The sequence below is a fragment of the Mauremys mutica genome, chromosome 2 (genome assembly GCF_020497125.1).
Source record: "Mauremys mutica isolate MM-2020 ecotype Southern chromosome 2, ASM2049712v1, whole genome shotgun sequence".
Classification (NCBI taxonomy): domain Eukaryota; kingdom Metazoa; phylum Chordata; order Testudines; family Geoemydidae; genus Mauremys; species Mauremys mutica.
This window is the reverse complement of record NC_059073.1, coordinates 53963439-53980774: the sequence shown is the minus strand read 5'-3', so window position 1 is coordinate 53980774 and position 17336 is coordinate 53963439. Positions and strand designations below refer to the sequence as shown.

The following is a 17336-nucleotide window of genomic DNA, read 5'->3' as shown; positions in this document are numbered from 1 at the left end:
ATTCACCAGCTTGAGATGGTCTTGGTTTGCAATTTTAAGAGGAATCCCTAGACATTGAATTCAGCCCCGATTGCTGCAGACGACATCTGGCAGAAGCAGCAAAGAATCCTGTGGCACCTTATAGACTAACAGATGTTTTGCAGCACTGGCAGAAGTGTTACATAATTCAAGACTGTTTCAAACAGATTCACAAAGGGACCGAATTAAGGTTGCACAGGCATTTCCTAACTTTTGCGTGCCTGGCTTTGCAACTTTAATAGTGTTTTTTGTGTCGTTAATCTATACAGCTTATATACACACATGTCCATGAGAGATTTCTCTCGATAAAGCTTCCCATATACAGTGCGACCTTGGAATGAAATATTAAAATTTGCCTCACTCAGGACTCACTGGTCCAGCTCACTATTGAACAATTTGTACTTCATTGCTTGCGGTCTGGCTGATGGACTAGCGTTTGCAAGCCTTGGGTTGGAGCTGGCTGTGAAGACATCAGAGTTATACATGAGCCCCAGAACAAAAGCATGTAAGTTTATTCTACGATACAGCTGATGAGAATGGGAGAAGCTATCTCAATACAGTGTGGCCAAGCTCGTGAGAACCCAGCACACTAGGGTAGCGTGTAAGTCACACACTGTAGCCTAGGGTAGTTGCTGCTTCTCTTATCAAGTCGATTGAAGTACCAACCTTTAAAAAAATATGTTGAGCATAATGGATTATGTCTCATGTTTCCTTAGCAATTACTTAGGCTGACAAGGACACTACGTTAACTAAGTTTCCTTCTGGGACCTTCTCTATAAATAGGAGAATGGCTGAAAGGTGGTGATGATTGACTGTGAATATCATAGTAGCAAAAATCACCCATCAGTCTGTATGTGCACAACGCACAGTACTTCATTTTACATCCATATGCTTGAGACAAGCAGCAAAGCTCTACTGTTCACTCTGTTGCTGCAAAAGAAACACATTACACTATTGTCTATAACCAAGACCCTGTGCACTACAGGAGAGTGACCACAGAATCCACATATTTACCACTTAGAATAGACTCATAGAAAATTAGGGTTGGAAGAGACCTCAGGAGGTCATCTAGTCCAACCCCCTGCTCAAAGCAGGGCCAACCCCAACTAAATCATCGCAGCATTTAAGCTTTAATTTTGATAAAAGCTAGGCTCTAGGTCTCCTTGTTGTGGAGATAATCCTGAAAAGAAGCAGAGTTTAAACCCATGAAATGTCTGCCTGAGTCAGCAGACAGCTTGAAACAATAGCTCCAAGATGTGTGTCACCTGGCCCATTCATGTCAATGGGGTTAACTCTGAAACCTAATTATGGCAATCTGAATAGACCACTACTAACTATTTCACTACAGATCAGAGTAGCAGGAACCTCCAGGTAATGTGCTTTCTCACAATCCCAAACCGCCCACTTCCACTTCACCATTCCGCCATAAACTTCTACCATCCTGAACCCAAATGCCAAAACAGCTTCTAGGATGCAATTAGTGGAAAACTTTTCCCTTCTGTTTTTTCTCGCCCTTCTAGTGGGAAGTGTTTTGGATAGCAGCGGGATATGTTGCATAATTCTCTTCCACCTCCAAGAAAACATTTATTTAAATAAATTAGGCAGTGAGCCATACTCTCACAGCAATAAGTCACTCAAGGGTGTGCAGTAGTCAGCGATCAGTGTCCAGCTTAAGGGGTCTGAGGCACAGTGTGGAGTGCATCAATACCCTGTCAATGCCCATTTTGCTGCTGTTCAACGCTGTACAACAACTTCTGCTTCCAGGACTGTCAAGCCAGCACTTTTCACACAATTTATTTATACTGCGGATTTCTAAAAGTGACCTGCTGTTTATGACCTAGGGAAGCAAAACTTGGCAAAACAAGGAAAATGATTGTAACCAACTGTAGTGAGCACTCTAGTCTCTCTCTCCCCAACGGACATACGATAACTGAAAATAGCAACAATAAAAAAACAAAAACAAAAACACACCCACCAGGGAACTTCAACTGATTTTTAGAAATCCTGGAACAACTGTTTTAAGTTGTGGGTTAAACCGACTTTGAAAGAAACTTTCATTAATGTTTAAGCCAGACTTGCAGCTGGAATGCAAAGTCAATAATTATCCCATTACTATTAAACCACCACACCCACAAACGAAAGGGGGGGGGAGACAATGGGTGAAAATTCCAAGTGAAGAGCCCCTCATCCGCTACTCCCCCCTCACATCCACAACCCTATTTCTGCTCATGTTTGCAAATCTGTAAACAACAACCTTCATGAACATCAGTAATGTTCAAATCACTCAGGCTGTAACATGTCCAGAGAGGCACCGCCTCTGGGGGATGCTCCTTGGTACTGGTTCAAGATGGATTGTCCAGAGACCAGACAAAAAAGGATTTTTGGATAAAAAGCTGAGTCGACACGGACTCAGGGCTTCTTTCTGATCCAGCAAAGGGACAGGTCCTCCCATCCAACAGCCCCAGTCCTTAAGGAAGGGTTGGAAAGGGGCATGTGTGTCAAAGGTGCAGTTAACCTCTGGTAGATGTTCCACAAATGAATTGAGTTTCCCATAATTAATTAAATTGTATTTGGCCATGACAGCTTGGTAGTTCACAACTCTAAACTGCAATATTGCCAGCGAATACGTCTTCCTCCCAAAGAGATCTAGCCTCTTTCAATCATGATCGTATGGGGTAAGGACAGCACTGACTGGGGTATTGGTGATACACAGCCCGGTGCAGGTTCTGGGCACTGGGATGTGCTCAGTATCGGGGCCCTCATACCGAGTATCGGGGGTTGTAGTTCTTCCCCAACCATCAGGTCTCTGGGGCACTGGGCAGAGGGAGGACTTTAGAGGGACATGGGACTCTCCCAGCTCCCAGACACACAACAAAAGTGTCTGTCCATGACTGGAATCAGCTCCTCGCAGGAGAGGCACTGCTTGAAGCTGGGAGAGCCAGTCATGCCCCTGGGTCCAGAGGAGATGTGTAAGGGGGGCATGCCACCGCCTCCCCAGAGCATCTACCTGGAGTGGCCAGCTTGAGCTGTGTAAGAGGCAAGTCTGTCCTCCTCCCCACCTGCACCCGGCTGCCAGTGAGAGTGGCCGAACATGTCGCAGGTGGGGTGAGGGGTGCAACAGGAGAAGAACAGAGTCCCCCCCCCCGCCGATAATATGGGGTAGGGAGAGCATGGTGGACCCAGTCTGGGCTGGGGAGGTATTGCTGGGCACTCACATGGGATGGTCACATGTCCTCCCCTTGAGATTGTGCCCCCGCCCTCCCGGGTATGGGGATGCAGGAGTCATCTATGCCTGGGGTGACTATCACCCTCTAGCAGTGAGGAATGCAGAAGAAAGATGTTTTCTTCCTCTTTTTTTTTTATAATGAAATGAGAGAAGTTCTTTTTCTTCTTTTTTAACCCCCAAATGGGTAAATGGAAACACTAACTAAGAAGAACAAAAGAACTACTACTTATACTAATGATGCAAAGAATTAAGAGACAAGTGCTCGCTTCGTTTGAGGCCAAAGATGGTCCAGAAGGAACTGAGCGGGGTTCACCCACGGAGAGCTAGATAGCCTTGAGGCAGAGTGCATGTGTGGGCTGAAGGGACACTGCTACCTAAAATCTCTGATTAGAGGTGCAGAGTGGAGCAGAGTGGAGCAGTGGAGCACCCATAAGGACACTACTTGAAGAAGAACATTTGATTATTATTCTATTGTAGGATATTTTAGTGCACTAAGAATGCTGCTAGCCCCATAGCCATGGTAAAACGATCATGCCCCTTCTTCTCCATTTCACTAATGAAATCATATGTCTTGACTGATTTGGTTGATAAGCTGCTTGACATTGGCCAGGTTAGGAGCATCCATGTTAGCTCTAATACACTTTGCAGTGGTATAGTGCATCAGGAATTTCTGACTCATTGCATCAACTAGCTGTGAACCAAAGCATGGAAACTATAGTTTTGCCAAGACTAATAGTTTCCAATTCCTGCTCTGCCCATCAGCCCAACAGCCCTTTAACAGAGGATGCACCTAGTTATGCTCATGTAATTACTCTACATGATAGTGCACATGCTTGGTTGGCTAATAACTGATAGAGAAGTAATAGAAAGAGTTTGTCAACTAGAGCTTCACTGAATTTTTGAGGCTATTAGTATAACTTGTGAAGACGATAAAAAAAATCTCAGTCTGACACTTTATATACAAGTAAAGGCAACCTACCGGTTTTGTTCTGCTGACAGTCTATATTCATTATCATAGTTCCTATGAAATATACAAGAGGCTTAACTGAGTTTATGCAGATTTATGAAACTGCAACAGTGCTTTATGCAGTAGCCTACTCATTAATACTTACAAGAGAGAATGTTAACCATCAAAATGACAGGGCTTTTCAGCAGCGGGAGGGGGGAGTGTGTGTCAATACACAGAAGAAACGGAATCTTTTCCAGTAGCATCAATTTTCACTGACTTAATGAGCTTGAGGGGGAAAAAATCAATTCTCCCCCATTTAAAGGGCATACAGAATGATTGCTCCAATCTCAGACCAATTTTTTTTAATGTAAAAGAGATGCAGCTCTGTTTATGTAACAATAGCACCTTTTTACTGCTTTTTACCTCCCTTAGCACTGCAGAGCGAATGCAATCAGCAGCGAGGTGTTGTGGCGTTTAATTCATTGCCTATATAGTTCTTGGAGATCTTCAGATGCAAGGCACTCTAACCATTGTTTATTATTCATCTCTGATGCAACTATGGATTTCAAGGGAATTACATCAGATAATCTGCCCTGTTGCTTGTGAAGGTGTCACCATAACCAGCATTAGCAGCAGTTTTTCTTCACTATCTAACTATTTATTGTCAGTGGCAATAAAATTTACAATTTTTTTTTCATAATACAAACAAGGCAATAGGTTTCAATAACACATCACTTGCATTTCAGCTAATATCTGTCTTTCTGCTTAGCAATTACCAGTGCTTAACAAAACAGATAGGTCTCTTAAGGGAAAATGTTGCCTCTTCCACCAAAAGAAGTGACATCTCTATTTAAAAAAAAAAAAAGTCCAGGCTGTTCCTCCATATTAAAGGGAGCAGGGCTTCACCCTATCACAGGGCTCTATAAATTTAGTGCTCTGTCACAGTTGCATTACCACTGCAGTAACAAGCCTTGTTCAAAACAGCTTCCATTTAAACTGCACAGTGGAGAAAAGGCCTCTATCCTCACCTCCCCCATCCCTGACAACTGCTGGAACATCATTTTGCCTGTGATTTGCTTTGATTATATGCATGCATATAAAACACCTACCAGCTTCTGTACACATAGCTGGTCTTGTGTGGGCACTATCCCCTCTGCAATGAGCCAGGGGTGCATCAAGGTGGGGCAGCAACTAGGAAGAAAAGAGCAAAACAAGAACAAACCTAAACCATCACATGGGGAACACAGAAGGCTGGGAATTTTGCCATTTAGGGCATGCTTAGTGATGTCTTTAACACTGCATTTAGACACCATGGTGATAGTCTATATAAGTTGCCTAATAGGGAAAACTAGAAAAATCTGTTTATTAAAATCTCTGATGACACACACAGGCTTTCATATAACAGAATACATTACATCAGAAATTAAATTCCTCTCCCCACACAGAGAGCGCTTGATTCTTGGGTTTGTTTAGTCTGGAGAAGACTGAGGGGGGCCATGATAACAGTTTTCAAGTACATAAAGTGTTGTTACAAGGAGGAGGGTGAAACGTTGTTCTTGTTAACCTTTGAGGCTAGGGCAGGAAGAAACGGGCTTAATTGCAGCAAGGGAAATTTAGATTAGACATTTGGGAAAATTTCCTGTCACGGTAGTTAAGCACTGGATCAAAATTGCCTAGGGAGGTTGTGGAATCTCTGTCACTGGTGGTTTCTAAGAACAGGTTAGACAAACACCTGTCAGGGATGGGCTAGATAATACTTAATCCTGCCAAGAGTGCAGGGGACTGGACTAAATGACTTCTTGAGGTCCCTTCCAGTCCTACACTTCTATGGATTCTGCAAGTGGAAAGTCACAAACTGCTCAGCTGGGTGGAATGCTGGTATTCCATGCTCAAAAGCTTCATTCGGGTAGTTGGGCATGTCTAACTGTATTACGACAATGACGTCCATCGTTTTTAAATTACAACAATGCCTCATGATTAGCCATAGAAATAGTCTGAGTGGTTGTGGGTTGTTTTATTTTTAAATGCAACATATAGATATACAATAGACTTTAGTAAAAATATTTTGATGAGTCTGTCTGATCAAATGCTACAAATATCTATACAGGCCTGTCCCTACAGCTCAGGTGAGCAGTTCTGCCTCTCCAAGATGAAGTCATGAGACTACTTACGTGCGGGAGAAGGCCCGTGTGCTGGAAGGTAGTTCCTCATCAGGTACCTTCAAGGCTGGAATAGTAAATATTGGACTAGTGGAAACTCATTTCTTTTTTTTAATATATTAAAATTAATCCTTTTATCTTAACATTGAAAATTGTAATAGCTTCTCCTCCAGTCTTTCCCTTCTAAAATGAGTCTTGGCCTTACATGATTTGTAGTCTAACTGTACAGAAATTACAGATGTGAAAATACATGTAAAATAAATACAAAATTGGCAGCAAAATCAGACACTTACTTAACATGTTATCAATTTTTGCTGAGTTTCTCAAAGCCAGACTACATACTATGAGTACAAATATGAAGATAGCACTTTAAAATATTTTGAAGTGTACCATTAAAATGTTTTCCTTATGCATGCAAATTCTCAGCATCTATGAACAGTGAAAGTTACAAGTTTTCAGAACAAAATCAAAACGAAAAAACAAAAAAAATGTATTTTGACACAACTAGAGCTTTGCAATGTTACTTTGGGTACTAGGAAAAAGAAATCAAATTTTACAGCATCATCAGAATATGGTACACAAACTTGGTAACGGTTGCTCTTTGAAAATGCTGAAAAACTGCCCGTTAAAAAGTTTAATGGCCAAATTCCAATAACCTGATTTCACTGAAATCGGTGGTACCGTGTGTGTCTGCAGGGGGACCACTTGTAATGCATGGAAGTGCACACGTACCAAGTCTCCACAAGATCAGCTTTGTGGCACAAGATGCTACTCAACCTGAGTAAGAGTATTTAAAGAGAGACTCTGACAATCAGATTTAATGACCAATCCAAAATATTTCTGGTTGAAATCAATGCAAAAGACTCCATCAAACAATGAGGATTTCAGAGGCTTCAGAAGCAGGGTGCAAAAAGAACACATGGAAATATTTGTTAAAAAAAGACAATTTCAAAAAGTGACAAAACTGATTTATTGTATTTATTAGTTTTTATAGATTTCAATCGACTGAATTTCCCAAAGATTTTTAAAATTTGATGTGTTTCCTTTCAATGTGAAACATTTCTCAGTTTGACATTGTTTACATGGATCATCAATATACTAAAAAATGCTATGCAAATATCATATGAATCAGAAAAATGGCAGAGCCTATTTTAAAAGCTTTTCAGAGAATACAGTACAGAATATGAAGATTTTACCAGCATATAAACAAAAAAGGATTAGGGTACTGCTATACATAATTAAAACCTATATTTTAAATTATTGACCTGTGTTCTTACTTTTACATAACTTGCCTCATACTTAAGTTACATCAGGGCAAAAAAATTATTTACATACAACTTGTCTATATTTACAGTAAATAACCATAATTACCTACTGTGCTTTCAGCAGCCAAAAGCTAAATTGGCTAGAAACATCAAATGAACATTCTTAGAATAATGGTAGAGCTAGATTACACCAGATCAATACATACTATTACAAAAAAATGTTGAAAGGAACTTCATGTCATTTATCAATTTACAAAACCATAACTTAGTATTTTGGATCTGAATTACTTTCATAATGGTATAAACCCTGAAATGACAGCCAAGCTACATAATTTCTGAAAACTACACTACTGCGTGCTGGTTCTGTGAATAAAACTATACGGATTTCAAAAGGTAGCAAGCCAAATCACCAACTATATTGCAAACAAGCCTGAGATGCTGCCATCTTGGAAGTCTGCATGCACTGATTGCACTTTCTTATATTACAACCATTCCGTTAAACATCTCACTATCCATGCAACTGAACTACATACAGTCTCTTTAACACGTTCTCTGTATCTAGTCCAAGATATGATAGTTGGATTCAGTTCTAATCATCTCATTTTCAAATCAGGATGGTCACAGAATATTTTGGAGTTCTGCTTCAGTGACAAAAGTCAACTATATCAGAAAACACTGTTTGTTCCTTAATAGACCATTACAAGGAAATCATTCCAATAAATTTTTTTTCCATTATAGAACAATAGTTAAACTAAAAACAAGTGCCTATAATTACAAATATAAATCTCATATGCTTTAAGAATACGATGTCTCATGCATAAATAAAGATTTTTGTGCTGAAGCCTCGTTATTTTTTATACCTGATTTAAAGCAAATGCTTGGAGAATTATTACGAGGCAAACTCTTTGTAATAGCTACTATTAACAACATTTCCCCATAGAAATACGGAGCTTTTTCCATTGGCTGCAATGGAAGTCATGATCAATTGTAGACCAGGGTCAGAGAAATAAAGAACCGTTTATCACTTCAGTTGTAATACACAGAATACTCACAGAAACACAAATTAGCTGCTTTGTATCTAAGGGCCTGCTCCTGCAACTCTTACTTTTGCGAATAATCCTACTGAAATCAAGACGGCCAATTCTAATTTCAGTCACAGTCTATTAGCACACTGTGTAGATCAACACCTTGAAGGCAGTGGTTAAACAGGATTTCCATCACTGCATCCAAAATTTGTCCACTTGAGATTTCCCATAGAGTGCTGTCTAATTAGAAGTTAGGTTTTCATTTTTTGTTTGTTTGTTTATCTGGGCTCTCCAGAAAAAGCTAGCAGAGAACAGCATGGAGCAGAGGGAGGAGAGAATTCCTGCCATTGCCTCTTTTTGCTTAGGGCAGCAGTTCTCAAACTGTGGGTGGGGACCCCAAAGTGGGTCACAACCTTGTTTTAATGGGGTCACCAGGGCTGGCTTACACTTACTGGGGCCTGGGGCCAAAGGCTTTGGTCCCGGGTGGTGGGGCTCAGGTTACAGGACCCCTGCCTGTGGCTGAAGCCCTTGGGCTTTGGCACCACCATCTGGAGTGGTGGGGCTTGGTGCCCCCCCGCATCTGGGATGCTGGCCCTTGGGCAGGCTCAGGCTTTGATCCCCCTCCTGAGGTCCTGTAGTAATTTTTGTTGTCAGAAGGGGGCTGCAGTGCAATGAAGTTTGAGAACCTCGAAACCTTCAGGAGCAAGACTCCTGAAGAGAGATGGAAGGAGCTGCATTCACCTCTTCCTAGGCATTGGGAATGTTCCCCTTGAATTGCAGTCTCTCCTGCTAGGGGAATCTTTCCTGGGAGGAATGCATCTTTGTGGTATGGCTGAAACATAAATGAAACTTACCTGTCATCCCTTTTCTTATTCTTCTTCCAGTTGCTACAGCAGTCTACATTTCACCCCCAAGAAGAAACCACCCTTTCTGGTTTAGCAGTTTGGCTCTCAACACCCTTTTCTTTAAATTGAAGAACTGGTCTGCCTGAGGAGGAGCCGCTAGCTTTCCTGGTATGCGTTAAAGCTTCTGAAGCAAACAGCCACTTCCAGGAGTAGAGTCAGGCGCAGGTGGAAATAATTAAGGGAGACACAGGTGGCAAATCAGCAGCTACTAGGAAAATCCAGTTGCCTGTACAAAGCCAGAGCAGTAGACTGGAGCTGGCTGATTGTAGGGAAACCCTGAGGAAATGGGCTAAGTAATAGTTCTGATATAGCCTCAAGGATAAAAGTAAAATGCAAGTGTCCTCTGGTATTTGAGAGACTGCACGCGCTTGCTTGAGCCTGAAAAGTTCTTGTCCTCTGAGGTGTGTTTTTAAAAATACATTTTTATCAGATTGTCTGTTTATGTTTCACCAATCCTTGCTTGTCAGCTGAGCTGCTTGCCAAGGTGACAGCTATTCGCCTGAGTAAGGTCTGCAGGATCTGTGGTTTTCAAAAGGACTTAAGTGACTTAGGAGCATAGGGCTCATGCTTCTAAATCAGTTAGCAGCTGTTGAAAATTCCACTCTAAGTTCTCAATCTGATGCAGTGTCCGTACCCTCTGATAGCTAAGTCATATTTCAGAAAGGACTGAAATGTTGTTAAAATGCTGATTGCTGTCAACGTGACAAAAAACACCAACAACTAAACAGCTCCATAAATGATGGACGTTACAAACCCAGCCTATAGTGAAAGCCAGAAATGAAATATTTTAAGTCTCTTTCAGGGCATTACGAAGTCAGAGCTTCAGCACTGCCAACTCCCAGTGTTAAAAAGATCATGACTTTTTTAAAAATAAAATTTGTGTCTTGGGTTGTAGACCCTTTTGGTTACACTTTTGTCATGTTTCAAGCTTTTCTCTGAAACTATGAGGCATTAGAAATTTTCATTAAAAAACATTAAAAAGCTGAGATCTCAAGAAATCACAGGATTCCAGGGGCTGGATACACTAAACACCCCCCCCCACCAACACTAAATTTTATGAGATTCATATAAAACGCAAGAGGTGGCAACATTATATTGTATTGAAAGGAAGTCATCCCAAATAAAATAAATAACAGAATCTTTAAAACAAAATCAACTTTAAGTACCCTCCAATCATCTGAACAGTTTGTTATTTTTATACAAACAGGAAGAAATAACACAACTACCCTTTGAACATAGGTGCCCTGTAAACCAAAGAGTCTCCTTTTATCTTTTCTATTACAAACATGTACTCATGCTTGTTAAAATTAGCCAGTGGGTTTGTAAATATACAAAACTTGTGAGCAACTACTATCATAAGGATAAAAAGAACATAACTGACAGCTGTAAGTTTAAAAAGTAAACAGCAGGACAACAGCATGTACAGTAGATCAGCCTAATAACTCTTGTGCAGAAACAGTGATCTGTTTATATCTTTAGCTGTAGGCACTTTGTCAGCCTGTGTGTGATGATTGCCAGCTTGGCAAGGGTTTGAACTGGGGCCCTCCAGAGCTAAAAGCATGAGTTGTTATAGCTTGAACTAGACCGCCAGGCACTGTAGCCGACTCATGTCCTCTGTGGATTGAGGACAGATGCATGATACACACTGACCAGTGGTTTACATATGCAAGATGTGCAGTTATGTTTTGTAAACTGATCACTGGGTCACATCAGAAACTGATCACATCAGAATTCACCATTCATGTTTGCACGAGCCCTCAAGAGAAGTGCAATGCCCAGTGCATGTGGTATGCTTTAGCACTACTGAAAAATTGGCACGTAAGAAATAAATCTATTGTATGTTTCTAGGTTGAGGGGGGAACGTAAGAATTATGAGCATGTGTTCTTCTTCTATACTGACCCATTCAATGGTACATATGATAGGGCTCTTCATTCTGCAAGGAAGGGACTTCAGATAATTATCTGAGTGTGGGAACTCCCTTGTCTCATTTATCTCTTCAGTGTTATAAATCTACCAATTTCCTTTATCACAATAAGCTATGGCTAGCTGGAAAGGGATGCTGAAATATATCTTCCTGCCTTTCCTCAGACAGAGAGCTCCCTTCACAATGTCCTCCATCATTACCATCCTACAGAGAGACACTAGGGACCAACTTTTGCACAGGTGTAAACAGTTACAATGCTCATCCAAGTCAGTAAAAGTTGAGCTTCTTTCCCTCAGAACAGTGTTTGGTTTGAGGTCTGTAACAGAGCAACAAACCACTGTCTGAGATGCTGAGTCGTTCTTTCTGAATTCTTGTATTTTGCAAGAAGCTACATTCCAAGTTCTTCATTCGGGCAAAGTCCAATAGCCTTACTCAGGCATGCTCCAATTGAAGTCAGTGATTCAAATCTGAATTAAATGAGAGTTTGCCTGTTTAAAGGCAAAGAAAGGACCTCAGAATTTGACTCCAATTCATGTTTCAGGACTATATTTCATTAGATAGACTACAAAGTAAAATGTATATACAGAATTGGGAGCGGGAGGTAAGTCCCTGAACTGGGTCCTATTTATATATGATTCCAACCCCATAATGTACAGATCACACCTTCACATGTCCAACTGATCCTAAGCCCAGGCACTGGCTCTGATTGGCTGATTTAAATACTGATTGACCAATCTAGGCTTGTGAGGTGTGAGGACTCCGTTTTGAATCTGTGTGAGCTGACGAGAAAAAAGGAAGCATTGTTAGAGAGTTTTGCAGTTAGAATAACACTGCTAAAGCTAAGTTCTGGAAACACTCGTTGCAACAGAGAATGATGTATGTCACAGCTTTACGTTTCAGCTTTGAGAAAGCACATTGGAACCATTTATCCAGCATCTTAAAAAAGCACCATTGAAAGGTTTAACAACAGAGAATACCAAGTATACAGAATTTTGAGCACGACTATCAGCAGGAGCTGTGCAGGGATCCACGGAGAAGTATACAGCCCAGAAGAATCCTTGGAAGATGGATTCCTAAAGGCACAATATGTTATGTCCTGAAGGATGCAGCAGTTGACACCTAGCCAACTGCTACTGTGGAAGATTTCAGCTTTGGGTGACCAATGAGAGTCTGAATCACACACCTATTTCCCTCCTGCAATTTTTTTTCTAATACTATGAACCCTGCTACATATGAACGAGTTTACAAGTGATTTTAATGCAAAAGACCACGAGCAACTATTAATCCTAGATAGATGTAGACCCAGAATGTGCCTGGCTTAAAAGCTCACTGGATCACTAAAGATTTACAAAAGAAGATCAATAATTCTTCATTGCAAGGCTTTGTTGTAACATCTATCTTTCTGGAAAGATTGTGACATGACTATTCCCATCCTGGGACTAACCATTCTGACTTTCAAAGATATTTAGTCTGTGTTCCGCTCTTCCTACAAATTGCAGAGTCAGTTTTGACTTGTCCAAGAGGCTTCAGGGGCTGGTCACACTGTCTCTACCTCTGTACTAAATGAATGCTTACAAAGTGGTATGGAAACACTGAATACTAATCAGTAGATCAGATTATGAATAGATTAGATTATTTTGGTAACTAGGTACCTGAGCCTCAATAAGGATATGATATAGATACTCTGTGGCTTTATCTTTGCGGCGAGATCAGTTTTAGGCCTTGACTACACTAGAAAAGATTTGCTGGTATAACTAAATCAGCAAACGCTCCTAGTGGAGAGAGTTTGTATCGTGAGATACTAGTTTATACTGACAAAGAGAGTGATTTTACTGGCATAGTTTACACCAGTTCCCTGAAAGAAATTAGTGATTCCAGCCAAAGGACATTTTTACTGGTATCTCCACTAGGGCTTTTGCTGATGCAGCTATGCTGAATAGGGTGTGATTTTTTTCACACTACTAACCAACTAACCTATGCCAGCAAAACTTTTAAGTGTAGAGCAGGCCCTAGAAAGAAAATAATCAGGTAGCAAATTCTATGTTCTGGATACTGACCTCACCCCTAATATGAGACATTTGGGATGTAGTGAGCATGGAAGAATTAATGGAAAGGCAGAGAGAAGTAAGGCCAGGCAAAGCATGTCCCTCTGCCTTACAATACTAGTATTCATCTATTTTGTGATCCTGGTTTGAAACATCTGTGGAAGGACGTTGCTGAACTCTGGTGCTTCGCCTCCTCCAATATACAGCTGAAGAGGAAATGCAGTGGAAGCATCACTAAGAGTCCAGATGTTACTCTTGGAAAGGAGTGAGAAGAGATGCCAGGTTCCTTGTCAAGTGATTAAATTAACCAGGTAAGAACTTGGGATGGGACCCTGGCACATTTCTCTTTAAAGGTGGATTGGACCTGGAGGTTGAATAGGAATTTTGGACTTGCCCCTGAAGAGTCCTTCATCAGGAGGACTGTTCCGTTTGCTGGCTTCCAACAGTTGAAGAGCGCTGATCCACCCCCACAAAGGAATCTCAGCTGGTTTGAAGGGATATAAATGCCCCAACTAGCCACCCAGACTCTGAGCCCCTTAGGGAGTAGTCTTGGCAGATCTCCCCATGTGTGGATCCTGAGAAGATCTCCTTGCAAATGGTATGCCTCTTGTCCTTTGACCTGTGCTGCCATGATGGGGGTGGGAAGAATAGGCAAAGAAGGATCTCAGCAGGGGCCCTTGTTTAGGGCACCACCCTCCAAAATTTTTGAGGAAAGGAAATGAGAAAATAGGGGGAAAATATTTTGGCTGCTGCTCCCCCAAAATCATCTTTGAAAGGTGGAAGAGGCAGAAACAATGAACTGGAGGCAGAGAATCTGGCACAAGTATGAAAGTATTGAGAGGACTTTGAGCCAGGCCCAAGATACTTTTGGCTTAGTCTGAATTGCCTCTGCATGTACAGGAAAAGAGTCACAGCCCAAATGTCCCAGACTGAGTGGGAGGTCAGGATCCAGAAAGTTTTCATTGCTCTGATACTGCAAGATTTCACTGAAAAGTATCACTGCTTCACAAAATAATTCTAATGTGTGTTGTACAGTAATGAATGAATTTACTGCTTACAGTTTAAAAAAATCACTTTTATAACTGTGTGTTATTAAACACATTCATGTTTGGTATGTAGCGCTTTATGAGCCCAAGTATTTATTGTGCCCATGAGTTACGAAAATACCCAGTTAGATTTGATACATCCCTGGTAACAATTAACAGTATTCCTTAATACCAACTGAAACAGATATAGGCTATTATACCACTAAGTGGGCCAGTCTCAATGTATAAGTATCTCTTTTCTTTTTTTTCATTTTCAAACACACACTATATAATATTGCATATACAAACATGAGATGGCCCATGGATTTGAACACTATCAAATTTTGGGAGAAGGAGAAGTTTAAATCTGGATTTAAATTTTACAGCTGTTTTTGTGTGTGTAAAATAACACACCCACACCCCAGATGTGGTGCATTTTCCTGTGTTCTTAGTGTGGCCCATCATGGTGTGTTGAAAGAAATAAAAGAACCAGCAAAATACCTATCTATTTAATCTAAGCCATACACTTTGTTTTTATTAGTAACCATGTAACTTGAATTCTCTGGAATGATACTGGTTTTAAAACTGGTTGCCAAAATGGTCAATTACCATCACATCCCAAGAGATTCTTCTCCTCCCTCGCTGTTTTCTTTCCCCATTACTTTTTAGCATAGGAATGGTGAGCACTAGTGGCTTTCCCTGAACATTTCTCATCCTCTTCTTTTCTCTCTTTGTCTTTTAACAAAGTGGTCTTTGCAGAGACTGAATGATTTTGATTTTTGAAAAAACAGCAAGGCATGTTCTATATACCTGCTTAGAAATCAGACAAAGCCTAGTAACAATTAACATATTAATTTATGTGCTTCTATTATAACTAATAGGTAATGTTTTTAAAATCAGGATAATTTTTGTTACATAAAATTGTAAGTTAATATACAATATTTTTGAACATGGAAAATTTGTTAGGAAGTAAGCATAAAACTTAAAATATCAACCCCCACGTACCACACCCAGTAAATAAATTCTCATAATAAAAAAATATGTTTTTTACATTTTGGTCTGATTACATCTAAGTTGAGTAACTTAAAAGAAGCAGATTTCTTAAAGATGAGGTCAATGCTGCGTTAATGTGGACTGGACATTCATTTGCACAACCCTTCAGATGTGACATGACAGCTGCCCAAATGCTGTGTGTGTAAGTCTGAATGTGTGTGAGAGACAGAACCTAAATGTTAAGGCTATAGTTTTAAAGCAATATGCTCCCAGATAATTTTTAAAAAGGCAACAAACAACCCCTACAAACACCATTCCTTCAATACTGACAGTCAAGTTCTCAAGCCTGACTTAAAAAAACATGGACTCTACAAAATGAATTCAAGTACTATTGATGTAAGTCACTTGTGAACTGAAGTACCTTTGTTTAAACTACTGCAGTAATGAAAATGGAATGGAACACATTAATATTCTGTCTCTATCTCTGATTACATCCGGCTGCAAGAGCTCACAGTCCTAATATACTGAAATACAGAGCTCCTCCTATGTAGAGAAGTTAAACTCATTTTTCCTGGCCCCACAAAGAAGTCTGAGTTGAAGTATGGAGCTAAAATAATCTGAGATTTGCTCTTTGAAGAGGAGAGCTGAAATTGAAGGCAAATGATCCTTGAGAAATATTTTGAAGTTAATGACAAGAATAATATTTTAAAATGTAAAGCTGGTTTTCTTTAATGACAGTATTTTTCAGCAGTGATCACTTTGAGGTGACAAATGTGGTACTCTTTCCCAAATACTAGTTGTCTTGAAACTCTAGTAATAAAGGATCCTTTAAACCCTTTTGATATCAATTCTGAACTGATGTAATTGTTCTAGTGAGGTTCACACCACCAGCAAGATAGTGCAGCCTGAATGAAAAATGCTTTGCTTCTTTGTCTTTAACTTTTGTTCTGTACTTATACTTTGACTTTGTGTTGTTCAAAAGGAAAAATATTCCTGTTCTTGTTTCACATGAATCTGTTGAAAATACCTGTTGATAATACCTGCCGTAATCTTGTTGCCAGGGCAATTAAAGTCTGGTGAGATCCCTAAAGTTTTGCTGCAAGTCCCCTATACTCTCATAGTCATTCTCTCCTTGGAGAACAGCTTGGCTGGTGTTAGGCACTGATAAGGTCTTGTCTTCCTCTTGGCTTGCTGACTGGACAACTTCGTAGTCTGGTTCTGACTCCCCATTTGGCCTGTCCGCTGACTGAGGCACAGTGGTAATGTCTGAGGTGTTTTCCAAGTCCTTTACGCTAGCATAGAGGCCACTGCAAATAGATGGGGACCTTTGAGGTACAACTTCTTGAATACTAGTGTAAGTAGAATCCAGCATTCTGATGGCCTGTCCTGGTTTACTCACAGAAGAGTACATAGCTGAAATCTAGGGAAGAGAGAGAGAGAGAGAGATTTAATTTTTAAGCATCGTAAAAAACTTCTGTTCCATCATCCTCAATCTGTTTTGAAGTCAGCCATGGAAAAATATATTGCTGCTACATACATCGATTTTTCTTTATGGAGAAAATATTATTTATTAAAAACAACCATTAAACATAATCCTTTGTAGTCCAATCTGTATACAAAAGATAGCCAGCCCTGTGGGAAAGTTGACAGAGTTACAGTAAGTTTTACCTCAATATTCTCTATGCTCTGGCTGACTGTGGGTGTGACAAGGAGATGACTGGTTTCAGCTTCTGGAAAGCAATGTGTATGTGAGGGGGTGGAATGTAATTTGTACCTAATTTTAGACAGACTGGCTACTCTT

The 17336-nt window shown here is 40.4% G+C and overlaps 1 protein-coding gene across 5 annotated transcripts in view; it reads right to left on the bottom strand.

Annotated features, from left to right (window-relative positions):
• Window positions 1-14946: 14946 nt before the first annotated feature.
• PAG1 (phosphoprotein membrane anchor with glycosphingolipid microdomains 1) overlaps window positions 14947-17336 on the bottom strand; it is a 121403-nt gene continuing 119013 nt past the window's right edge. For all 5 annotated transcript variants that reach the window (XM_045003154.1, XM_045003153.1, XM_045003152.1 and 2 more), the window contains one exon: window positions 14947-16955. In XM_045003154.1, coding sequence (XP_044859089.1) covers window positions 16602-16955 — 354 coding nt within the window. In that variant the 3' untranslated portion in view covers window positions 14947-16601. The remainder of the gene's footprint in view (window positions 16956-17336) is intronic.